Source organism: Rhineura floridana, chromosome 14 (genome assembly GCF_030035675.1).
Source record: "Rhineura floridana isolate rRhiFlo1 chromosome 14, rRhiFlo1.hap2, whole genome shotgun sequence".
Lineage (NCBI taxonomy): Eukaryota > Metazoa > Chordata > Lepidosauria > Squamata > Rhineuridae > Rhineura > Rhineura floridana.
Genome location: NC_084493.1, coordinates 15,331,825 through 15,358,482, shown reverse-complemented (window position 1 = coordinate 15,358,482; position 26,658 = coordinate 15,331,825). Strand labels below are relative to the sequence as shown.

Genomic DNA, 26,658 nt, shown 5'->3' with positions numbered 1-26,658 from the left:
GGCTAAGAGTATCTTTTGCCAGCTATAGCTAGTGCGCCAGCTACGGCCATTTTCAGGATAGCCAGGATAGCCTGGCTGCGGTGATTCATGCATTGGTAACCTCAAGGCTTGATTACTGCAATGCGTTCTGTGTGGGGCTCTCCTTGTGCCTGATTCGGAGGCTCCAGCTGGTCCAAAATGTTGTGACTAGACTGTTGATGGGGACAGACTACTGCCAACACATAGCTGTGATGCTTAAAACCTTGCACTGGCTGTCCATATGTTACGGGGCTGTTCACAGTTCTTGAATTAATTTACAAGCCCCTTAGCCACATGGATCCAGGATATCTTAAGGACCACCTGACCCCTTATATCCCAGCCCAGCCATTAATTTATTTGGGGGAGTCTCTGCTGGCGGTTCCCCATGGCTCAGATGCACAGCTCGGAACTGCTAGAAGCCATACATGCAGTGTTGTGGGCTCAAGCCCATGGGACTCCCTCCCAAGTGAGATTAGACAGGCAGCCTCCTTCATGAACTTCAGGCACATGACTAAGAAAAATTTTCTTGTTCCAGCAGGCATTTTAAGGTAGTCTTCGGTTTTATGATGAATTATTATTGCGTTGCTTTCTGTATGGTTTATTTTTATGTACACTGCTTAGAAATGCTAATTATTAAGCGGTATATAAATGTCTTAAATAAATTGCCCTGGGACCTTCCTGCATGCAGAGTATACGGTCTACAAATAAGCTATAATTCCCACCTCTAAGGAAAAGGAGTCTTGCTGGGCATAAGCCTGCTTCCCGTCTCACTTAGGATAGAACCCCAAGGGCCGTACCATGTCCGAACTAGCCTTGCATATCAGGCAGCTGTTTGTATCTTATGACCATCTGGGGTTTGAAGTAGGAAGACTCCAGCATCACAGTTTCCCTCTCTTGTGACCATTGTTCTTTGAACTGGGAGTGACTCCAGAGTTGGCTTCTATCCAGCCCAGCTTTAATTTAGTGTTGTCTTCCCTGGATTTCATTCTGCTTCAAAGTGCATTGGGAAGCGCCTCGGGAATAACCAAAGCCTGTTTTGTTTTGATAAATACACTGCCATTGAGAATGGAATACAATTGCCAAAACTGGGAATCTGCCCTTTTTTTGTCACCGATCATCTTGCCCAAGCTGGTGAAGTATTGGGGTGGTGGCCTGACACACACAGTGGTGGTATTTAATCCCATTCCCAGTAGAGAGAGACTGTTTCTTTTACTTTACTTTTCCTCCTCTGTGAGCTGTTTTTGTTTTGTTCTTAATCAAACGAATCCCATCCCTAAAATCTGGAATGTACGTTGTTAGGTCAGGATTAAGATCCTCTTGATACGTACAGGGTTGCTAAAAGAATCTTTGTGTTGGGATACGCAAAGTGGAATGTTTTATCTTCAATAGCAATGAAGGGTGGTTAGTTTGATTTTGGGAACATGAGTGAGACTTGCAACAAAAGGTTAAGTGTCTTGCGAAATGTGCCAGCCAGCCATGCTGTCTTCTAGGAAACACCATTCCATTTCCCCTCAACAGACACTCTGCATTCTGTGGCTACTGAACATAGTCAGTCCTCATTGCCCCCCCTCCCCCTTAGGCTTTGTTTTTCTAAAGTTGTTTTGTGCTTCTCCAAACCTTGGGGTTGGCATGCTGATACCTCCCTCTTGTGTGGGGGTGGTGTCGTTTTGGCTACATAAGAATCCACACTAGGATAATGAGTTTGCCATTAGTAGATAGGATAGGAAACTTCCTTATAATAGACCAAACTATTGGTCCATCTAATCTAGTATTGTCTGGCTGACAGCAGCTTTGTCCCCCAGCATCTGCTACCTGATCATATAGCTCTACATTTAAGTGGAGAAGTCAGAGATGGGACTGCCTGGCACCTTCATTGGTAACAAGCGACTAACAAATCAGAGGATGATGATGATGATTCCTGCCTGCACAGCATATGTCTCCCACAGAGCCATTGCCCTTAAAGACCAACGTTGGGGAACGTGCCACCTTTCAAAGAGTGTTGGGCTTACAAGTCCCATTGGCCATGCTGGCTTGGGCAGGCGGGAGTGGGAGCCCAACAACATCTGGAGGGCCCAAGAGGTTTTCCATCCTTGCTCCCAGTTGAAAGTATTCCCCCTCCTCTCCTGAAATTAGACTGCGGACTTGAAGAAAGCTTGAAGGGAAATCAGGAACAGATTTTTGTGTTTGAAAGAACTGAAAACTCAGTTGAGGGATCATAAAAACAAATTCCTGGAGTGGTTGATATTCTGGGCTCCTTTAATACTAAGTGTACATTCTCTGTCCTCCCTACCCCGCCTGATCCACTATTTTGCTCTGGTTGGTAGACTTTGGGGTTCTAGTAAACAAAAGCTAACAGCCACAAAGTAAACCTACAGGCATGCAGTCTGTCCCAGCCTTGCACTAGACCGGGGTGGTTGCATCACTTAATGGCAGGAGGTACAGGATAAGACAACAAGAAGTTTTATTTTTTATTATTGATATTATTGATATGCGTTTCAGGATATAAATCCTACCAAGGCAGCTTACAAATAACATTTTAAAAACACAGGAATTTTCCCCACAGGGTAGTTAGTGGTAGATTAGGGATGGAAAGATTGATCAATTTCAGTTCTTGCAGTTTCTCCTTTTTCCAATCTTAAATTCAGTTCTCCACATTTCTGCAGCAATTTGCAATTTTTTTTAAAAAAAATCCTTATGAAAATTCTCCAGCATTTTAGAGCAATTTTCTCCTAATAAAAACATTTTTGTAAGCTGTTTTGACTAATGTACAAGCCATTTCTTGTCATATAATACAGTTTTGCATGTCATTTTCACTCATATATTCATTTCCCCTAATATATGGAGTTTTATAAGCATTGTTTGGTTGGTGAACTGTATCACAAAATTCGAATAAGCGAATTTTGAAGTATGGCTATGTTTCAGTTCTCATATCGTTCTGGATGGTGCACATTTGATAGATTCATCTTGAAATGTGAACTGAATTGAAATTTTCACCCATCCCTATGGTAGACTGCCCTGCAGAGGAGAAGCCATGAAAGTTTAGCTAGAGCAAGCCTTGAGGTGGTCTTTGCCTCCCTCCTTCTCTCTCTCAGAATCTTATATTTGACCCAGTGTGTTAATTTGCTGCCACAACTTCAGGGGGATGGCAACCTGACTGAGATTCAAGGGATTCAACAATTTCTTGGGAGATATTTATCCACAGGTGAGCTGTGATAGTTCAGCATTACCTCCATGTTCTGAAGTGGCATACCTGTGAATGATTTATTTATTATTTATTTCTTACTTTTATATCCCACCTTTCTTTCAAGGAGCTCAAGATGGTGAACATGGTTCGACCCCTCCTCATTTTATCCTCATAACAACCCTGTGAGTTTGGTTAGACTGAGAGACAGTGGCTGGCCTAAGGTCACCCAGTGAGCTTCATGGCTGAGTGGGGATTCAAACCCTGGTCTCCCAAGTCATAGTCCAACACCTTAACCATTACACCACAATAGCTCTTAGCGTACCAGAGGTTAACTTAACTTTCATACAGGAAGCTGCCTTGTGCTGAGTCAGACTGTTGGTCCATCTAGCTCAGTATTGTCAATGGCAGCAACTTCCCTGGGTTTCAGGCAGGGGATATACTGAACCCTAACTGGGATTGAATCTGGACCTTCTGCATGCAAAGTGATTGCTCTACCACTGAGCTATGGCCTTTCCCCCTTCTGCCCATGCCTTGCTTGTAGGCTTTATGATTTTTTTTCTGGCTAGCCTGTATAGGAGAGAGGATGCAGGAGCTAGCTGGATCTTGGTTTGATCTTCTAGCATGCCGATTCTGGGATTGTTTGATTAATACTTTATTGCCCAACTGTCTTGTGAGTTTGGCTCAGAAGAGAATGGGTAGAGACTGGTGTTTTTCTCCCTCTCTCATAATGTCAGACCTTGGGATCTACCCAGTGAAACGTTAGGATGGACAAAAGGAACTACTCCTTTGCACAACACAAAACTGGTAGGATTCACTGTCACAGGAGGTGGTTGCAGGTGTCAGCTAGTTTTAAAACAGGAGAACCTGTGGCCTTCCAGATGTTTTGGAAATCCCAACTCCCATAATTCCTAGCCAGCATGGCCAGCAGTTAAGAATGATGGGAGTTGCAGTCCAGCAACTTCTGGAAGGCCGCAGGTTTCTCATTTTTGCTTTAAAAAGATATTTCAACCAACCCTCTGCCTTAAGGACAGAAGAGAGAGGACATATGTAGCCACTTTCACTTCATAAATGGGGAGTAAATGTGGTGGAACATCTGCTTTGCATGCAGAAGGTCCCAGGTTCAATCCTGAGCATCTCCAGGTAGGAGTGGGAATATCCCCTGTCTGAAACCCTGGAAAGCCACTGCCAGTCAGCATGGACTGAGCTAGATGGATTGTTGGTCTGACTCGGTATACAGCAGCTTCCTATGTTCTTTCCTAACTCATGGAAATGGAACTTCCATGTTCAAAGGCAGTGTACCTCTGAATGCCAGTTGCTCAGTGGGATGGGATAGTGCAGGGGATGGCTATTGCATTGTGCCCTATTCGTTGGATTCCCGTTAAGTCAATGATGGAAGAAGGTTGCCAGACTAGATGGACCTCCTGTCTGTCTGGTCCAGCTGGGCTCTTCTTATGATGACAATGAACTGTGTGTTGCTTTAGAACCCGACCCAAATTCCTACTTGCAAAGACCATAGGGGTCTTTACCCAGCAGTTCATATAGCTAAACGCTCACAAGGAAGATAAGTGTGGAAAGCTTTGGAGTTGCCACACGTCTCAGAGGGTGTAGATTTTATATATATATATATATATATATATATATCAACCCTTAAGGATTCAACTTTTTGATTCTCTTGTTTTTGTCTTTTGGCCATAGAAATGCCCAAAGATGTCCCATTTGTAGCTGTGGGATTTTATTTATTTATTTATTAAATTTTTTAGTCGCCCATTTGGCTGGCTGTCCAGCCACTCTGGGCGACGTGCAAAATAAAAACATACAAATACATTAAAACATTAAAAATCTGGGGTATTTAGCTTTCTTTTCTTCTTAACTCCACCACATCAGCACATTACATGTTTTTCAGCGGAGTTATGAGCCTTTATGAACTTTCTGGCATATTTAATAATTATGAAGATATATAAATAGTAACCGTTTCCATACACGCTTGCCAGTTGCCCTTGTTCCAGCCTGAAAATGCTTAGGAGCTCTGGACTGCTAGATTTTGTTCCTCCTATGCAGAAATGTTTCTATAGTGGCCATCTCCAGACTGTCACTTCTTTGCAGGAGGGCTCCAAGCACATACCAGAACTTTAGGTTTGCACAATTAAAGTGGATTAAAGCACTCTGTCACCCAAGTGCAACAAACAAGATTCACTGAAAAGTGTGGGATGACTAATGGGAAGACATATAAACACATCCCCCAAGCAAATCAGGATGAATGCTTATTGCTGTATGGCCTCCCTGCAAACAAATCAGAACAAATGCTCAATAAAGCCTGGTCATAGTCTAACTTCCAAATAAGCTTTGTGCAAGCAAATCAGGACGAACAGGATGGATACTCAATAAAACAGGTAATCTGGAGGTACGCAGTATCCTAACCTTTATCGCCTTTAAGCTTCTCAACCTCTTGAGTAGAGATAGACTCTGATTTACTTGGAAATTACCCACGTCTTCCCATTTCTTTCTGAAAGATCTCTGGCAATTTTTCCAGCTCCCTTGGCAAGAAGGACAAAACTATATGGTGACTGGTCCAGATCAATCTTCCAGAACTTCTGACGCACCAGTCTGAGTCCAGTGCATCAGCTATTAATGCTGACCTACTGGGGACTTGTGTGGAGAAAGGATACCCCAAATGTAGGATGTTGGGGGGGGAAACTTGCACTAGAGGAAGTCCCAAATCTGCTTAGGTCTGCTTAGATTACAGTATTGGACCCTGATACAGATATCTTTTTTCTTTCACCACCACCAGACCCAGAAGACTTTAAAAATAGGAAATGAATCCTGAGCATAGCTTCTTTCCAGCACTACATATCTTTTTTAGCTGTGATACTTATAGGAGAGGGCATGTTTCTGAAAAATCTGCTCTATTGCAAGACCTCAAAGACACACATATTTTCCTTCTAACTGGAGAAATGACACAATCTAGGTTAGTTAGTCAAATGCACAAGGCACATTCATTTGGAAATCCCAGCTGGCCTTCTGAGCAAAATGAAGGAAACATTGGAATGGGCATCCTTGGGAGAGAGGGGAAAAAACTGAGACGAAAAGGCTGCTTTACAATTCCCTTGCTCCGCTTCAGCTGTAGCTCCTGCCAGCAATGTCTATAAATATCCCTGAACTATGCTATATTTCAGTCATGTTTCATTTTGCTTTTATTGCCCTTGATAAGGTTCCATGCTTCCTTGTAGCAATATGACGTCATGCCATTAAAAGTTATATAACCATTGGGGGGGGGCAATCCAATGAAGTCCCTGCTAACACATGGAGACCCAGACAGTTTCACTGAGAATTGGGTTGGCATTGCAGTGGATCATGGGTGACATGCTGGTTGGCTTACCTTGTTTTGGAAGCACTGAGAAGAAGGCTGTAGGCCAGGTGTGGGGAACCTTTGGTCCTCCACATGTTGCTGAACTACAACTTCCATAATTACTGTTTGCTAGGGCTTCTGGGAATTGTAGTTCAGCAACATCTGGAGGGCCAAAAATTCTGCATAGACTACGACACAGGGAACAATTTAGTTCATATAGAAAACATGAGGAGGAAAAATCCTCCATCCATCAACAGGTCTGATATGACAGAGGTAAAATTAAAGCACGAGGTCAGATCACATATTGGAAAAGCAAATGTTAGAACCTCCGGCTCCTCATTGGACATCTATGGGGAGAAATGCTTCTTTTCCACACCTTTCCCATGTTACAGCTATGCTTCAGTGTGAGGCTACTCTGCAGGGGGGTCGCCAAGCTTTTGGGGCCTGTGGGCACACTTGCAAACTGGAGAAATTGTTGTACGAACCACACACATGCTGCAACCAAACTCATACCACAATCTGTGCTCCACCCACTAATGCCTCTGGCCCTGACCACCAGTGTCATGTGGCCCCCTGAAGGTTGTCCAGAATGGAATGTGGCTCTCCAGCTGAAAAAAGGTTCCCTGCCCCTGCTGTACCTGTTAAAGAAATTTTGGAGGCTCCCTGCCCTGCTCGAAAGAGATATTGTCCAAAGGCCCAAGAACAAGACTTGTTTTGGGAAGTTACTAAAATGTTTGTTAGGTGCACAGATGTCAATTGGTACTTTTGTTTGGTCAGCGTTTAAACCAGAGGTCTGCTTCTAATTGGAATCACATCAGATAGCATTAGTTGCTTAACATTTTGGTTCCATTTTTCATAATTTCCTTTTGTTTTCTTACATCTCTGTCTTGGGGGCTCCCTTCCCAGTTCCCCACCTTCTTGCACCAAGAGAAAGATGATGTTGGATTCTACCAGGATTCTTCTGGTAGCTTTTATTCCTGTTTTCTGTTTGTCTTTTCTGAGCAGCCTGTGGAGTATTTTTCTTGGAGTACAAAGTCATCTTTTGTTATCTTGTCCAAACAAAACTAATTTGCCAGTTCTTTTTATTTCAACTGAAGGGAAAGCTGTAGGGCGGAAATTCAGGAGGGTGCAGGGGAAGAGGTGGGTCAGGATAACTGATGGAAGATTCCACTTTTTGTTTTTTTAGTTAGATAGTGGGACACTAATTTCTGCTATAGAAGGAGGAGTGATCTACACAAACTTAGGGCTGGTTCGTGCAAGTTCTGTGCTGATGGTTAACCCTTGTTTTTTCCTTAATTGTTGCTAAAAATTGGCAGCAAACTGAGATGTGAAACCATGGCCTGACATCGGTTTGCAAATAGCGATTTGTATTGATGGAGGTTACGCCTATGACCAGCAAACCATGGTTAAAGCAGCTTCCCACTTCCTGCTAGAATCTTTCAGTATGCCCTCTAGGGGCAGGACTTAGCTCAGCAATCTAAACCAGGGTTCCCAAATTGTGGTCCCTAAACGACAATCAGGTGGTCTGCATTAAATATTCATACTGATTTTAATTGTATTTTTATTGCTTTTATTTCTTCTATTGTATTTTATGATATGACTATTTGAATTCTATGGAATGTAAATTGTAATACAATAAAATACAATATAAGAAATAAAAGAAGCAATAAAATACAATTAAAAATCATGCAGCATCTAGCACAGTACATCCCAATGACTACAGCAGGCAGAAAAATTAACAATTGAGTGGCTTGCTAAGACCATCAGCAATTTTCAGGTGGTCCGTGGGGAAAAAGTTTGAGAACCACTGACCTAAACCATGGACATGCTGTATGTCTGGGATCTTGACCAAAGTTAAAATCGCCCAACCATGCTTAAGTGTTACACTTACAAGGGACAATGGTCAAAAGCCTTTGGAGCAGCGATCGCTTCTGTCACAGCAAGGTGCTGTTGCAAGATTTGTCACCTATGTGGCCAGATGGGGAATTTAAGGAAGAAATGCGTTTGTGAAACAAAAGTCTTCTTGCAAGGTTATTTTGTTTATTTATCTAACAAAATTTATATAGCGATTGTATAGGTTGTAAATAGAATGTCAAAGCAATTTAGAGAAAGTTTGTATGTGCGCCTCCATTCCACAACAACATAGAAAGGTGTGTAGACTGTGGTAATGGGTAGAGGACATACCTTCCTAAGTATTTCTACTTTCTCTTTTTTTAAAAACAGCATCTTTCTATCCCTCATGGCTACAAAGACATGCTTCACAGTGTGTGAGAATCTCTGAAGCCAGAGAAATGGTTGAATAAGATCTGCCGTGGTTGGGAACAGGAGTTGTGTGATAGGTTCCCATCACTAGCAAAGGAGGACACATCATGCAAAACAGGAGGGGGGGGAAGGGGGGAATACATTCTGCAAAAGGTGATAAAACTATGCACACTATGTAGAATTTGCATTGCTTTGATACAGAATTTTTTATTTTAAAGCACGAGGTATCCACAGCCCTTCTGTAGTGACCTGCTATCTACAACACACAAAGGTTGCTGCCTTATCCCTAGTCAGATTGGTCCATCTAACTCAGTATTGCCTATACAGACTGACAGTGGGTCTCCAGGGTCTCGCACAATAATCTTTCCCAGCCCTTCTTGGAGGTGCCAGGAACTGAAACTGGGACCTTGTGCGTGCAAAGCATAGCTCTACCACTGAGCTACAGCCCTTCCCCAGAACAATATTGTTTTTCTTTGGGAAGCAGGGAGTTATGATGTGCTATTTTAGGGCAGTTGATGAAAGCTGGCTTGTTGTAAGTACACTCTATATTCCTTCTCCTGTTTTTTAAATCTTTTGGTGCTGGGAAGAAGCGCTACAGAATCTAGGAATCCCAAAGAGTAAGAGAAGGCTGACTGAATTAGGAGCTAGATTTAGCAGCCTCGTGGGAACTATAAGAGAGACTGGAAAACTGGGCAATAAAACAGGGGCTGCATTTCATTATCAGCCCACAAACTTCAACACACTGTTTGAGATGTGCTCCTATTGTGTGGAGATGGGCTGGAGCCGGTGCGCCAGAATGGGAAGAATCCCTGGCTACTGAGAGACCGTCTAGCTCTTGATGGATGGATTCCACCTCAAGTATTGCAAAGCAATAGCAAGGACATTGGAATATATTGCATGTCCTATTATATGTGCTCTTTGGTATCCTTAAGAGCTATGTGTAGTGGTGGCTACGTGACCTGTGAACCGGGAAAGCCCTGGATTCAAATCTTGTCCCATCCATGAACTCACTAGGTAATTTCAGGCAAAGAACTGTCCCTCAAGCCAAACTTAGGCGTCGCGCTAAATGTGTGGCTGTTGCTTCTTCTGTGGGGAAAAGAACAATAACTAAAAAAGTATCAAAATAATATTGGGAAAAGTAGGGAATTTTAATATAGTAAATTGTCCAATGTGCACCATATAAAAACGTGTTCATAATATATATTGTTTATAATACACTTAAGCGTTAATTATAATCAGCCTGACCATATTAAAAAAAAAAGTATTGAAAAAACCTTGCAAAATGGAGCATGTCTGCACTAGCCATAAAGCAGCATCAACCACATCTTACTGACTTGTTTGTCACTGCAAGACTTAACAGTGCAATGCCTTGCATTTCTGCTCAAAAAGAAGCCCCTTTGGGTTCAGTAGGGCTTACTTAGAGGTAAGTTAATATAGGATTGCCTATGGCCGTAGTTCTGTACCCTCTGACTGGGGATAAGCCCCATTGAACCCATTGAGGTTTCCTGCTGAGTACACGTGCATAGAGTTGCATTGTAAAACCCATTACATTGCTCACTCCAAAACCACAATGTTAAAATTATAAATTCCTCCATGGATAAAAACGTAAAAAAAATAGAAACAAACGGTGGGATATGACTCAGTCATACTCTGATTAAAGCCATTGAAATCAGTGGACAAGTTAGCCAGATATAATCCACACTTTTAATAAATACAATCTGTTGAACCCCCTTACTAGAAAATGGAGGTAATGAAAAAGATAAGGGGAGTTTAAAGATCACATTGGCGCAAACACAGTAGCAACTATTTTTTTGTGGTGCATAAAACTATCCAACTTACTGTCTGGTCATAATTAGAGCCTATGTATATTGTCTACCACTTGCTTTAAGAACAAGGCTTCAACTACAAGTCGGGCATTGTATGCCGTCGGTCCCGTGATACTGTGGTACACTCTTCTAGCAGAGATTCAGCAGGATGCTTCATGTCTAATCCTTAGATGGCTCTCAATATGTCAGTAGGCCTATTCAGTGGTTTAAACATTTTAAGATGAACCAGTTACTTTTATGATACTCCATATTGTTTCAAATTCTATTTTATTGCTTTTCTAAAATTTGTAAATATTTTTATGAATGAATAAGAATAACAACAAATCATAATGAAAATAATATATAAAGGGCTGTAACCATCATTTTCTGTCCAGTAGCGCAATTGCAGATGGATGAGGTGTAATGCTGTAACAGAGGAATTCAACACAACACTAGTGGAAACTCATTGTGCAACTTATTGTACGATCTATTAAAATTACCGGCAACCTGCTTATGCATTCTCTTGTGCAACAATGTTCCGCTGGTGCAAAACATTTCACAAGTACTGTACAACATAAGCGACTTTAACATAGCACTACTCTGAATGCAACTGAAAGTGATTCTACTTTATATATTATTTGATTTATGGCTTGTTTTCTTCCAGATCTCCTGAGCAAGCTTTCCTGGGCAACTTATCACAGTTCTTTTAATTGTCCAGTGCCATTTTTGAGATTGGCCTCCTTTTTCTTTTGTATTTGGTGCTGCCCTCTCTCTCCCCACCCCCCGCTTTTTACTACTAAATATAGGAGCTTCCTATTTAGTACCCCACTCCATAATGTCTAGTACAGCCTTCCCCAACCTGGTGCCCTCCAGATGTTTTGTATGATAGCTGCCAGACCATTGGCCATACTGGTTGGGGCTGATGAGCATTGTAGTCCAAAACATTTGGAGGGCACCAGGTTGGGGAAGGCTGATGTAGTAGAACTTCCTTTATGTTCTGATTTTTCTCCAGTCTCTCTTAAGCAGCAAGGGGGAACCTCCAGACTATGGCATAAGGAGGCCCAGAATGGGTCCCAATATGGCCCTTGGGGCCGTTCTCCACAAACCATGCCCACTTGCCTCATGTGTGTTATATGTGAGGTCAGGTGTAGAGCAGGTATGAATGCATCTATAAAGGAACAATCAGGATCTTAAAGTGAGTGCCCAATTGTTCCTTTGAAAGCGGGTCTCTCTTCAGTGCCAATCAGCTGATCGGCACTGAGACCCACTGGAATCTGCTGTGCTAGAAAATTCCCAGTTGGGACTCCCTAGTGCAGCTGACGGGCTCTGTTTTGAAGCAGTTTGCATTGAAACTGCTTGCCAAAACTGAGCTGGTTTTTTTCTTCTGCAGAGGAAACAAAGTTCTGTTTTAGCAAGCAGTTTCAATGCAAAAAGATTTGCACTAATGGAACAAGCCCCTTTCAATGTACACTCACAGTGCCAAACAGCTGATTGGTGCTGGGAGCATGCTTTCCAAGTCACTATAGCCACCCATCAGCTGATCAGCTGTTGCAGTGATCCCCTTTTAACTTTGACAAGTGTCAGTCACCTGATGCCGTTATGATGTCAGGTGACTGACAGTGGGTCATGTCCTACATATCAAAGGTGGCCCACAGAGAGGGGAAGCTCCAGTTCCCCACCCCTTAAGTTATAGCGAGGGGTGTGGGATAGAAGCAGGTTGTGACTAAACTCTGTGAAGGTAGAGTGGGAGCAGAACAGGCAGCTGCTGTTTTGTGTTGTGGGTGTTGCAGGTTTGCTTTTACCATCTAGTTTGTCATTTGTCCCACCATCTGCAACATGACAGTAACATTTAAGGTTCTGGCTTTGGTGTATAAAGCCCTATACAGCTTGAAACCAAGATACCAGAAAGATTGTCTTACCCATTATATACTCAGTTGATCACTGCGCCCTCTAGGTGAGGGCCTCCTGCAGATACCATCTCATCAGGAGGTCTGTTCCACACAATATAGGAACCTACCTATTGGAATTCCCTCCCCTTAAATATTAGAAAGGTGTCGTTTCTGTTGCCTTTGCTGCTCCTGCTGAAGACCTTCCTCTTTCAACAAGCCTTTTAAGTAGAGATCTTTATCCCAGTTTGCATCTATAAATGAACTGTTTTTTAAAGATACTTTTAAAGATGTTTTAAAATACTTTTTGTTTTTAAGATGTGGTTTTTAATACTTTATCGTTTTTTTGCAGCTATGGGTTCCATTTGGGAGGAAAGGCATGATATAAATTTAACAACTACAGCACAGCCTACCAGGGCATCCGCACAATTGTTTACTGGCCTGCTTTTTCTTTTAGCACTTTCTCTGTGCCCTCCATGAGGACTAGGCAATTTAAAATCACAAGAGGATTCTCAGAATTCTAACAAGCAATTACAGGCCACATTGAGACCTTTCTCATCATGTGCACTGTATATTGCCTGGGCCTTGCCAGCCATTGTCTTGTAGCAGCTCTTTGGCAGTGGAGGACAGCTGGTTAATTGCTGGTTTCATATCAGGCTGTATGTCAGACCTGGACTATCAAAAGTAATTTTCACTGTTCGAAATTCAACCTAAATTGAGACAGTATTTTATTTTTTCTTTGTGAGCCATCTGCTGACTATTTTCCCCTCCCTTTCTTTATAACGCAAAGAGTAATATAATTGGGCTGTGCAGCTGCTGTTGATTACGGGCCTCTGTTGTCATGCTGGACTGAATAACAATCCAGGAAATGGACTCACTGCTCTTTCTATCTAGGAGGAAATCTTAAGGCCCCAGGAAACAATAAATTGGTGGCCAACTTGCATATATTAGAAGACTAATTTCTCATGTTTAGATTCACCCATTTGCCAGCTCAGTACGAGCACTTAACTGCTGTTACGAGCATTTAACTACTCATGCACATTATCTGTTTGTGTCAGCAGAACATCACTAGAGGAAGGGGAAATCCCTGCTCACAAGACCTGATAAGCCAAATTCCATATGGCTCTTCCTCACTGTTACATTATTCACTTGAGTGGACTATAGGAGAGAGAGAGTTAAATAAGTGTTTTCTCAAAACTGCAGCAGGTGAGGTGCAGTTCATTCTGTCAGCTCAAAAGGTATACTTTCCCCTGGCATCTCCAGGTAGGAGGATCAGGTAGCAGGTGATGGGATATCACTTTCTCTGTTGAAACCTCTGCAGAGCAAGTGCCAGTCCAGGTAGACAGTACTGGGCAAAGACAGGCAAAAGGTCCATCTTGCTAGAAAGGCGGTGTCCTGTGTCCTTTTGAAGCATACAAGAGCAAGAAGTACTTCACCCTCAGAGAAAATGCATGAAATACTGGCCTGATTAGAAGGGAGCAAGCAAAGAGCAATAACTCTTGCAAAGAGGATCAGATAATTGTGCTGAATCTGTAGTGAATGATTCAGTTGTACCCAGTACAGAGATGCAGCAGAATTGCAACCTCTCCCCCAAAAAAGGCTTAACTGAAAGGAAACTAGGGTAAAGAAGTGACCAGGGCCAACCCTATCATTAGGCAAAGTGAAGTGACTGCCTCAAGCAACAGATATGAGACAGCAGCAGCAGCCCCTGACCATTCGCCCCCGAGCCATTCTCCTGAGTAGTCAAATGACCCCCTAATCTGGCCTGCTGCCTCAGGTGTGATGGAGGATGCTCTCCCGTTGCCAGGGTTGAGGTAAACTTCAGCCACCAGTCCAGTCTGCTTCTGTAGGTGGAATGAGAAGTGCCATCCTGTCCTTCACCTCAGGCAGCAAGATATCTTGGGGTGACCCTGGCAGTGACTCATACAGAGAAACAGTGAGGAATCTCCATTGAGGGTGGGTTCTTCGAGTTCCCAGGGACCTAATTGTTGATTTCTCACAGCATGAAAAATTAAATAAAAGCAGAGAAGGAGGAGAATAAGGTTATCAATGGCTGCTAGCTCTGATGGCTGTATTCTATCCCAAGATCAGAGACAGCCTGCCTTTACCACTTGCTGGGGTACAACAGTGAGAGAGATCTGTTGCCGTCATGTCCTGTTTATGGTCTTCTTGGGTGCAGCTGGTTGGCCACCCTGAGAAACATGATGCTGAACTGGAAGGGTCTTTCAACCTGGTCTTAACAGGACGTGTCTTATATTCATGAAGCTGTGCCCAAATGCCCCTAGAGTTTGAAAATGTCAGAGTTTAATATGTGGGAGGAAGTCTTAAACTGACTGTTGCTCAGTGGTAGAGCATCTGCTTTGCAACTAGCAGCTCCCAGGTTGAATCCCTGACAGCCCAAAGTAGGGCTGGGAGAGAACCCTGCCTAGAACCTTGGAGAGCCGCTGCCAGTCAGTGTAGACAATACTGAGCTAGATGGATCAGTGTTCTCACTTAGTATAAAGCATCTTCCTATATTCTGTGTATTGACTACCTGATAGCGTTGTTCATACTTTCTGAAATGACATGCCCCTTCTCAATTCACTAGACATCTTTCAACTTAGAAACCTCCCATCAGACACTGACATCTTGCTTAAAACAAAGTCTTCACCAATGTGCCCTCTAGATTTTTTTGGACTACACTTTCCAGCCATCACAGCTATGCCAATTGAGGCTGATGAGAGTTGTGGTCCAAAACATTTAGAGGAGGACCAGGTTGGCATTAGTAGGAGTGGATGTATCTGTCAATTTCTATTTCTTTCAGATTTTCATTTTTCCCATTTTAAATTCACTTCTCCACATGTCTACATTAGTTTGCAATTTTTAAAAAGTTCTTATGAAAATTCATGAGCATTTTAGTGCAAATTTGTCCTATTGTACAAATTTTTGTATGCAGTTTTGCCTAATATGTACATTTGTGCAAGCAAGTTCCCCAAATTAATGAATTTTTTGTACATTATGTTCACTTATTTGTGGTTTTTTATGCATACTTTCCTCTAATAATTGCATTTTTATACATGTTATTTGGTTGGAGAACTGCATCACAACATTCAGAGAAGTGATTCAGTTCATGCGTTGTTTTGGGTACTGCAAATTAGGTTCTTATGAAAAGGTGAAACAACAAATTTCTCCCCCATCTCTTGGTGTAAAGCAATTCCTGCTCCCAAGCGAACTCCACACCTTAAGTAACAAGATGAAATCACATGAATCTGCATTTATGTTCTGCAAAGTTTCCTTATTGATATTTCCTTGATGAGTTAACATCAGATTTTAATCTATATTGCACCAATCCTGCTTATTCCAGTTTGCATCTGTGTTGGAATTTCTTTTTACGATGTTTTTAAACCTTTTTAAAAAAAGATGTTTGTAAAGATGTTTTGTTTTAATATATTTTAAAGTCTGTTTTTAAGACGTTTTTGAGTGTTTTTAGTGTTTTGTTTGCCACCCTGGGCTCCTCCTGGGAGGAAGGGAGGGATATAAATTTAATTGATGATGATGGTTATGGTGATGATAATTAATCACAATCCAAGACAGACTGAGTTGAAGCTGAAGAAGAGATCAGCAGCTTTCCTGTTCAGGCTATTTGTTCTCCTAACCCAGCATTGTCTGCTCTGACTGGCAGCAGCTCTCTAGAGTCTCAGGCAGAGAAAAGTCTTTCCCATTGTCTGCTACGTGACCTGGAGCTTAAACCTGGGACTTTCTGCATGCACAGCATGAGCTCTACCACAGAACTACAGTCCCTCCCTTAGACCAAGCTGAACCATGCACAGACTTGGAAATGACAACTGAAGGTGGTAGGCAGACACCGACAAGCAAGCAAGGAAGAGAAGGGGCTGGAATTGTAGAGAATGAGACCAGGTTCTGAATTAGCGCTGGGAATAACAATTCAGGAAGCAGTTATTAAGGTTGCCAGGTTGCAAAACAGTTTGCCACTACTGTGCCTCCCGCTCCATTCCTTCCCAAGTGGCACTGCTCCCTATCTGTTGTGGGGTAAAATTGTTATGTCAGATGCTGTTAGATCTACTTATCTCTTGTGTGAGATGAGTCATTAAATGTCACATTTGCTGCTATTTGTCACTGTTGATTATTTGCATTTTATTATATTTACTGTAATTACTGTATTATTGTATTTTATTGAATTTGTTATGTACACTGCCTAGAGTGGCTTCGGCCAGATAGGCGGCCTAAATATTAAATTATTATTATTATTATTATTATTATTATTATTATTATTATTATTATTATTATTATTATTATTATTATCTGTGGCAGCTTCTCAGTGAACTATGTTCAGGCCCTGAACTGACTCCACGCCACCTTACCTAGAGATGTGAAGGCCTGGAAAAAAACCAGAATTTTTTTTTGGGGGGGGGGTTCCCTGGGCCTTTATATCTCTAAGCCTGATCAGCTATTGAATCCTGCTGGACATGGGGGAGTATGAGAGTATACTCAAGTCCTGTCCACGACATTGTGCTGCCTAAGGTGCAGGACAAGATAGCACCCCCATCACATTCCATGTACGAAAGCTGACTGGACTGGCATCTGAACCTTAACTTAAATAGCATCCTCCATCTCACCAGGGGCAGCAGGCTAGTTTAGGGGACTCAGGACAGGCTATGTTTTCCAGGAAGAGCAGCTAGAGAGCTGCTGCCACTGCCGTCAGTATCAGCCACTTGAAGCATTCGCCTCACTCTGCCTAATGGTAGGGCCAGCTTTGAGTATACTGTTCCAGTTGAGCCTTGCTCAAGCAACAAGGTCTTCCTGAACTCTGGTGTGTTCCTGTATTCTTGATTTTTCTTGGATCTTGACATCTAGCTCCTTGCTCGTACTTCCCAAGTTTGTCCCCTGGATTTGCTTTGCTTTTGGTGACTCGCCAATGGGCTTCTTGGCTGATGAATAATGGAATCCATCATGCCAAATCCCTCTACTCAGGAAACAACAAGATGCAGAGAAGGGCAGTAATATGGTGCTGAAATCCAAAGCAGGATCTTGCACTCTTGAGTATATCCCTCATTTGAACCAAGCAATCTCCTTACATGGGTGAGGCTTTGGGGATATGAATAATAGCATTCTGAGGAAGGGTCATGGTGGTTTCCCCACTAAGCTGAGCATGTATCAGTTATTTATCCATACACCAGGGACTCCTGTGGAATTTGATTTGAATGACTCTTGCCTGCATCAGTTGCATTGAGAGAATCAGCCCTCTGCATCTCTGGATTAAGAAATGTAGCAACCAAAACTCGGATCGTTTGAGATCCCTGTCATCTTTTCCCTTGTCACAAATAGTCTTCTGAGTCACACCTCAAAAGTAGGTCACTGGGGTTGCACGGGGTGTAATTGAGGGCAAGATCTGGCTCGTGCAAGTAACCTTTTGAAGCACCTAAAGGCATTCCAAAGTGAAGATGTAATGGTCAAAAATATGACTGTGGGTAGCATGCTTCATTAAGGTGTCCCATGCCAGAATCTCACATGGAGGCAATTAGGACTTTCATAACTGTCTAGCGCTGGGAGAAGAAAGGGAGAAGGTTTTGTAAGTTTTCCCGTATGTGCCTTGATCATAAAATCAAGCATGTTTTATTGCTCTTTTGAAAGGCATTTTTATTAAGGTTTTCTTGTTGCAAGCATGTGCATTGGTTAATGCAGTTCTACAAAATGTGCAGTTGTTTTGATTTTAGCCCTTTATCTCCTGCTGCTATGGATAGGAGATTTGCATGGCTATGCAGACATTTTAACCCCTTCAGCATTGATCTGTGGTCTTTGCTGTTTTCATTTAGCTTTATCTGAGGCATTGTAGTTGTTTTCATGTCATTGTTTTCAATAATTGTTGTAAGCCACCTTGAAACTGGCTTGAAAAGCAGAATAGACTTTTTCCACATAAAAAGTTAAATTAAACATTGTTTCATTGCATACAACAGTTTGAATCAATATGAGGTTATTTTTGTTTTACTCCCTAGAACTTGAGAAACTAATGCTTCTATGTAAATTTACTTGGTATTACTATTTGTTTATTTTTATTCCACTTTCCTGGTATAAGACACGTAAAGCTGTTTTTAAGATTAACACTGAGGCTGAAACCCAATGAACTCAAAGGGACTTACTTTGGAGTAGATACGTGTAAGACTGCAATAAAATAAGAACCACACACACATTTGGAAATGGACTGCCTTCAAGTTGATTCTGAACTATGGCAACTCTATGAATAGGGTTTTCATGGTAAGCGGTATTCAGAAGTGGTTTACCATTACCTTCCTTTGAGCCTGAGAGGCAGTGACTGGCCCAAGGTCACCCAGTGAGCTTCATGGCTGTGTGGGGATTTGAACCCTGATCTCCCAGGTCGTAGTCCGACACTCTAACCACTATGCCACACTGGCTCTCACACACACACATTACAAAAGTTTAAATGCAGAACATACAGAACAGCAGCAGATTGAAAACCAAAAGGCTGATTAAAAAAAAAAAAAGCAAACTGGCAGGATATAAAAACAAAACTGAAATTATGCTGACCCAACAGAAATATTTTCTAATTCAGGTCTAAAGATAATAGCAAAGATAACAACCTAAGAAGAGCCCTGCTGGATCAGGCCAATGGCCCATCTAGTCCAGCATCCTGCTCTCACCATGGCCAACTAGATACCCAAGGGAAGCCTGCAAGCAAAACCTGCGCGCAAGAGCACTCTCTCTTCCTGTGGTTTCCACCAACTGGTATTCAGAAGCATACTGCCTCTGACCATGGAGAAAGAGCATAGCTATTATGGCTAGTAGCCACTAATAGCCATAGCCTTCATGAATTTGTCTAATTCTCATTTAAAGCCAATCAAATTGGTGGCCGTTACTGCCTCTTGTGGGAGCGAATTTCATAGTTTTGACTATGCACTGTGTGAAGAAGTACTTACTTTGGTCTGTTCTGAATCTTCCAACAAGCCTCCATGCAAGGCTGCTTACCTACCACTACAGATCTCCCCCTGCTCTGTGTACATTTGTCGTCGTCTTCACGTGATTAAAGGGAAGTGGGCATCACCCCAGTGTTGTGCACTGTGCCATACCACACCAAAGTCCATGCAGTGAACCTGGACATCTGCAAAGGGGTGTCTATGCATAAGTTAGGTGCTTATCTAGTGGTGTTCCATGCAAGTGGGACCCCTGATTATGCACATGGTATGATCAGATGAAACGTTTACAGATGAGTAGCTGCTCCCACATAGATATCACTTTGCAGATGTCAGTATTCAACATGTGGATGTTGGGGGATGCAACATTGGGGGCAGGTGTCAGGGACTAGGAGTCAGGGTTCCTTTCAGGTGATGAAGCAAAAGTCTCCAAAACAAAAGGGGAAGGGCATGCAGGGCACACCCCAGAAATGTTGCTACCCAAGGAACCTGCTGGGCTAGTGTCCCGCCCCCTGCCCCACCTTCCTCATACTTAGAAGACTCCATGGAGGACCCAGTGCAACCAGAGAGTCCCCTACTCCATCGCAGCAAGATTCTAACGGAGAGGGCTGGGCCCTTGAAGAAAAGCAACATCTTCCAGTACAGATGAAGCTCACAATTAGGAGCAGGGCTGTGGAGTCGGTACGCCAAACCTTCGACTCCGACTCCTCTGTTTTTCTACAGTCCGACTCCGACTCCTTCATAAATGGCAAATGTATATTAACTAGTAATAACAGATTTACTGTAGTAAAATGGTAGCACAAGGCGTTTCATCACCCCCACGTGAATCATCAGGCTAGATTGCTAGAACATAAAATATATTGATTTGATTAAAATTTCTGAACAAGAAAACTTTCCTAAATTCCAATGAAAGTTTTATTTTGAAGTCGGAGTCGGTACATTTCTGCTGACTTCGACTCCACCCAGAATTGCTTCCGACTCCACCACTCCGACTCCACAGCCCTGATTAGGAGGCAGCCATGTTGTTGCTGTATAGAGGGCTGAGACTCGGGTCACTGCTGAAGCAACATAGGGATTTTGTGGTTGCAGAGCACAGCCTGAGCCGCTGTATTCAGCAGGAACCCTCCTAACCCCAGTCTTGCCTTAGCCTGCCTGGTACCCAGCCTCAGCTTCACCTCACCTCGGCACAGAGCACCACAGCAGGAGGCACAGCCCCTCTTCCCTTGAATTGCAATTCCCTCCACACAACACACAGTGAGCTTATATGTGCATTCTAGAGGATATTCTCAGTTTACATGGGGCAATGGACGCCACAAGATTGCTAACAAATATGCCCCAGAACCCTTTGCACGGGCTCCATGGCAGATAGTTAGCAGGCTAGCTGGTGTGGAAAAGGTTGCTTGAAGGGTGGGACTTTTGCATCCACAGCGCCTAACTTTTACATTTGGCACTGTAAAATGTGATTGAATTCCTTGATTGCAGGCAGATGGGATATTGCTCTGTTATCACTGCAAAAGTCTCTTGCTTTGGGATTATGGGTGCAATTACTCATGTTGGGTGAGATCGGTAGACTTCTGACTCATTCTTCTCCTTGTTTTCTCCCCCCGTCCTTCAATCTTTTTAGGGAGGATTTTGGATTTGAAGACTGGGACAGTGAAGAAAGAGGGCCAGCAATCCTCTATGAGAATGTGCATGGGATCGAGGCGATCATTCATATGCAGAATGAGGTATACCATTCTATTCAGTCATGAAATGTTTCATATATTTCTTACTTATTTAAAGCTGTGTTTCACAAACTTTTTTACTCTATGGACCCCTTGAAAATTGCTGAGGGCCTTGGAGGACCACTTAGTCAATCTTCAGCCTGTTGTAGCAATTGTCATGCGCAGCACTAGGTGCTGTGTGATTTTTCCATGTGTTTTTATTGCTTTCTTTTTTTATATATCTGCATTCTGTCACATTACAGTTTGAATTCTACGGAATTCAAATTGCAACCCAATAAAATGCAATATAAGAAAAGAAGCAATAAGATACAGTTAAAATCAATACGAATATTGAATGCAGACCACCTGAATGAAGTACATGGACCACTGGTGGTTCATGGACCACAGTTTGGGAAGTCATGCTTTAAAGCATTTATATACTGCTTAACCATTAGCATTTCTAAGTGATGTGCATAAAAATAAATCACACGGAATAAAGCAATGAAAAAAATCACCATAACACCAGACGTAAACTCAAGCAACACTTTAAAATGCCTGCTGAAATAGGAAGGTCTTTGCCACACATCTGAAGTTCAGCAAAGGGGTACCTACCTAGTGTCAGTTGGGAGGGAGCTTCACAGGCATGGGCCCATAGCACTCAGTGCCCGGCTTCTAGTAGTTATGAGCTGTGCACCTGAGCCATGGGGAAGCAGCAACAGAGACTCCTCCAGAGAGCTCAGCTCCAAATGTGGCCCTCCAAACCTCTCCATCTGGCCCTTGGGACTCTCCCCAGCCACACCCCCTCTCCCCAGGCCCTCACTAGCCTTGCTTTGTACCCTCCTTGAGTATTTTTTGCCTGGCTAGAATATTGCCTAGCTGGCGTACAGAGAGGAGTGTGTGAGTGTATGTAGAAATCACACTATTGTACAAAGTTCAAATTTAGATTTGTTGTTCTGCACCCATTACTGGCACCCAGAAAGAAATGTGGCCCATGGCAGTGATGGGACTGGTGGGGCAGAAGGCAGGGAGCCCAACAATAAGTGGAGCCAGAGCCAATTGACAGGCAGAGCCAGCTCATTATATTTTGTCCCCATCCTTTTCATTGCTGAGTTCTACACCGAGTTCAGGGCAACACTGAGACTAAGGAGGAGGAGGAAGCTGACAGCCAGTGCCCCCGCCCTGCGGTGTGGGCTGGCTTAGGGCAGACAGAGGTTGGTGGGGCAGTAGCCTCAGTAGACCAGCCTCCATTGGCCCTTGGGCTGAAAAAGGTTTCCAACCTCTTCTTAACTGGAGATGCCAGGAACTGAACCTGGAACCTTTTGCATGCTAAGCAGCTGCCCTACCACTGAGCTAATTTCTCTCCCGTGGGATTCCCATAAACATCTGGTTGTCTACTGTAGAAAGCAGGATGTTGGAACAGAGGGACCATCGCCTGGACCAGCAAGGAGTCTTAGGAATTGTTCCTCTCCAAAAAAACCAAAAAACAAATTTGGAATGGGACTGCATTGGGCAATAGGTAAACAATCTACATGCTTCCCAACAAACCATTGGAAGCAATCAGCATCTAGACATATTGATGGCTCCGTTCCTTTTGGATTCAGCCTGTACAATCAAGTGCGGGGAACGCAGGTACTTGGCAAATTTAGAAGGGCTGTAGAGCACATGCTTGGCATGTAAAAGGACACAGGTGCAACCCCCAGCATCTCCAGGGTGGGAAAGCCCTGTTTGAAACTTGGAAGAGAAGCAGCTGGCAGGAAGGGGCAGTCCTGTCGACCTGGCTTCCCTGCAGCATTGTCACTGCTGCAACCCGGGCTGGTGAGGTGGTGCGGCAAGGTCAGGGCAGTTTGGGCACACTGGCGGAAGCGCTGATTGGCTTCACTACTGTGCCTGCACTGCCTTCACCTTGCCATCGCCCTGCCCCACTCCCTCACTGCCCTTGGGAAGGGCTGTAGCTCATCTGCCTTGGGTGCAAAAGGTCCTAACTTCAATCCCTCACGCCTCCACATAGGGCTGGGAGACAGCCCTTCCTGGAACCCTGAGGAAACGCTCCCAATGATGTGACTTTGTATAATAATAATAATAATAATAATAATAAACAACTTTATTTCTACCCCGCCCTTTTTCCAGTAGGACTCAGAGTGGCTTACAGCTAAAAGATAACACACCATTAAAACATAGAAATATATACAATTAAAAATAGAATTAAACTGTGAGAAAAATTAAAAACTATAAAACATACGTTTAAGAACAGCAGATAATTTAAAATAATAAGATCATAATGTAGTCACCCATCCTATGACACTTAATCCTGGCCGTTCTCTATCCCAAATGCCTGTTGAAATAAAACAGTCTTTACTTGTGGCCGGAAAAACGGCAAGGAGGGAGCTAATTGCACCTCACACGGAAGGGAGTTCCATAGCCTAGGGGCAGCCACCGAAAAGGCCCTTTCTCGTGTCCCCGTCATATGTACTTGCGAAGGTGTGGGGAGCACAAGAAGGGTCTCACCTGAAGATCTCAAATCCCGGGCAGATTCATGTAGGGAGATATGATCTGCCAAGTAGCCTGGACCTGAGCCGTATAGGGCTTTGTAGGTCAAAACCAGCACTTTGAATTGTGACCGGAAACAAGGCAGCTTCCTGTTTCCCATTAATTTTGCTTGCAGGCTTCCCGTAGGCATCTGGTTGGCCACTGTGAGAACAGCATCCTGGACTAGATGGGCCATTGGTCTCATCCAGCAGGGCTCTTTTAAAGTTCTTATGGTACGCAGTAGCAATGCAGCTTCCGGGGGGCCAGCTGTGCAGTGCCACCCCCTCCCCACTGGCTGCTATCACATAGTGCAGACAATACTGAGCTAGATGGATTAGTGGTCTGACTAATAAGGCAGCTTCCATTCCTGTGTTCAAATACAAGTCTCCTTATCGTTGGTGAGGCTTTACAGAAGACCATGAGTAAGATGCCCAGTTCTTGCTTTCAATGTGCTACAAGCATATTGTCTTCTGAAGATGGATGGTTGCCAACCCGTAAGTAGCGTATGATGTTTAGTGAACCCTGTTGTGCTAGTTTTCATTACCATGTCAATAAATCTGAATTTTGCATTTCTCTGTCATAAATAAAGCAATCAACAGCTCATATCCTTTCCACAATGGTGTTTACCAGAACTTAATTTTCTCCTGTGCTCACTCAGGGGGGGAAAAATGCTTCAAATTAACCACCAGAATGTGATCCTTTGTGTCATCTTAATGTGTGACTATTTAAATTGGTACCCAAACATTCCACAATAGAATAGGAATGTGGCTGTGTACTCTGTGTCTCAACAACCAATATTATTATTTTTAAAAATGTTGAAAGGCAAGAAGAATTAATCACCAGCTAATTTTAGCACATGAGCAAATCTTCAGAACATCTTCATTTTGCAATGTTCAAACTTCTTAGGTGACTATCTTTTAAATATTTTATTTTTCAGCCAAAATTGCATTTGCAGTAATTAAGCTTCCCATGGGTCCGTGGGTTATGGTTTAACCCATTGTTTGGCTTAAAAAAATGGAATTTTTCTAACCGTTGTATTTCATAAACTGTTTTTCAAATTGAAGTGCTGAGCATTAGGTAAATAATGAATTCACTGCATAGAGGCCCCTCAGTAGGCATAATCCAGGGGTAGATAACCTTTTTCAGCTCAAGAGCCATATCCCTTTCTGGGCATCTTTCTGGGGCTACATGCCAGTGGTGGGCAAAGCCAGAGGGAAAAGTGAGTGAGCAACAAATGTAAATTTTACTTTTGTACGGGAGGCTGGTTTCAATACGCACTCGCACACCTCTTTCTGTCCTCCATCCAGACACATAAGCTTAAGGACACAATCTCACTAGGCAAAAACACTCGGGGTATGAAGCAGGGCCAGTGAGAAGTGTGGCCTGGGGAGTGGGTGGGTAGTCTTAGGAGAGTTCCAAGGGCCAGATAGAGATGATGCATTTGGCCCCTGGGTCTGAGGATCCCTGCCCCTGCCATAAGCCATATTAGCTAAATATTCGGAGGTAAAATACACCAGTTAGAAAATGGCCTCTTCATATTATCCACCGTATTTGTAGGCAGAGAATTTGAGGGGACCATTTCACATGATTTCTCCAGAGGCAAGAGAAATTCTCCAACTGTGTCTCAAAAATGGAGCTCTCCATGTTAGCAAGAGCAGCAGCACAGCTTCTTTTTTCCCTAAGGTGTGTCTGTATATGTGTGTGTGTGTGTGTTCCCACCACCACTGCAAGCCGCCTTGGGTTTCTATGATGAAAAGAAAGGGGGTATAAATGTGCTAAAAAAACCGGCTGAAGCATCAACCATTTTGCATCACCCTGGCATTGTTCCACTGTATTGTGGAGAGGAAAGGGCCGCCAGACACACACACACACAGAATGGTGGCAAATATTCAGAGAAAAGTCTGCCAAGTCATCTTGTTTGTCTCGGGGTGGGGAGTGAGGAAAAGAAAAATCTAAGAAATTTTCTCAGAAAAAATGACTTTTGAGAAATTCTGGCTCAGTTCTAGTTTAAAGTCCTTGCAGAGCCCACTCTCCCAAGTATTGGAAACCAGCTGCTGTGAATTGTTGTATTTAGTGGTCAATCTTGCCAAATAGTCAGCCACCTGGAGATAAAATATATCACCTCCAAGTGACCACTCGGAAGAGAGAACATTTGCAGATCAGAAGATTCTTTCATTTTCATTCAGTACATCACAAATGATTAACACAGGCATAGTGCAGGTAAAACTATGATTATGGGCTACTAAAAAAGAATTGTGGGCTAGGAACTCTTTTACAAGACTGCATACTGATCATGCGATTTGTTCCCTCTCCCTTTTTTCTTTTGTGAATTATGATTTTTCTGTTCAGAATTTCCCCATCCCTCTCTAATTTGAGTAATTAAAACATCTGGGCCAAACTTTGACAGCCTGGTACCTTCAGGTGTTCTAAACAACCTCCCTTCGGCCTCAGGTAGCAGAGCCATTCTGCCTGGGGCTGATGGAAACTGTATTCTGGAGGGCACCAGATTGGCAGAGGCAGATGGGGGGGGGAGAGAGAGAGAGAACAGGCCAAGGAAAAGACAATAGCAGCAAGAGCTTCAAAGAAAATAGCTTACAGTTCTCATTCCGACTAATGTTGTTAGAAAAAGTCTCCTAAAAAGATTCCTGGCTGCACATGATGTCTTTGTCCTCTTTCGCGCCCCCCCCCCCCCCCGGTCAAGTATTACTGAACTTGTTTATATGCTGGTTCACTTGCAGGTGTGGAAATGCCCCATTGGATCACTTGCCTCTAAACAGAATAACCACCATGCGAAAAAGATACAGGTAGATGTCTTTCCATTTGCTGGTTTGAAATGATTCTGTCTTATCTGGTTATCCATGTCCTTTGGTCTCCACCTGAGACTGTGGGGAGTTGTTGCTTTTCAGAATAGACATTGAGGTGGATTTAGATTTAGTCGTACTTAGCGTGGACCCATTGAAATCAATGGGACTTAAAGTTAGTCATGTCTAGATTAAGTCACA

At 43.1% G+C, this 26,658-nt stretch overlaps 1 protein-coding gene across 7 annotated transcripts in view; it reads left to right on the top strand.

The window, feature by feature from the left end:
- Window positions 1–26,658, top strand: part of ARNT2 (aryl hydrocarbon receptor nuclear translocator 2) — a 211,745-nt gene that overhangs the window by 128,160 nt on the left and 56,927 nt on the right. For all 7 annotated transcript variants that reach the window (XM_061595760.1, XM_061595761.1, XM_061595764.1 and 4 more), the window contains 2 exons: window positions 21,052–21,154; window positions 26,395–26,460. In XM_061595760.1, the coding sequence (XP_061451744.1) occupies window positions 21,052–21,154; window positions 26,395–26,460 (169 nt within the window). The remainder of the gene's footprint in view (window positions 1–21,051; window positions 21,155–26,394; window positions 26,461–26,658) is intronic.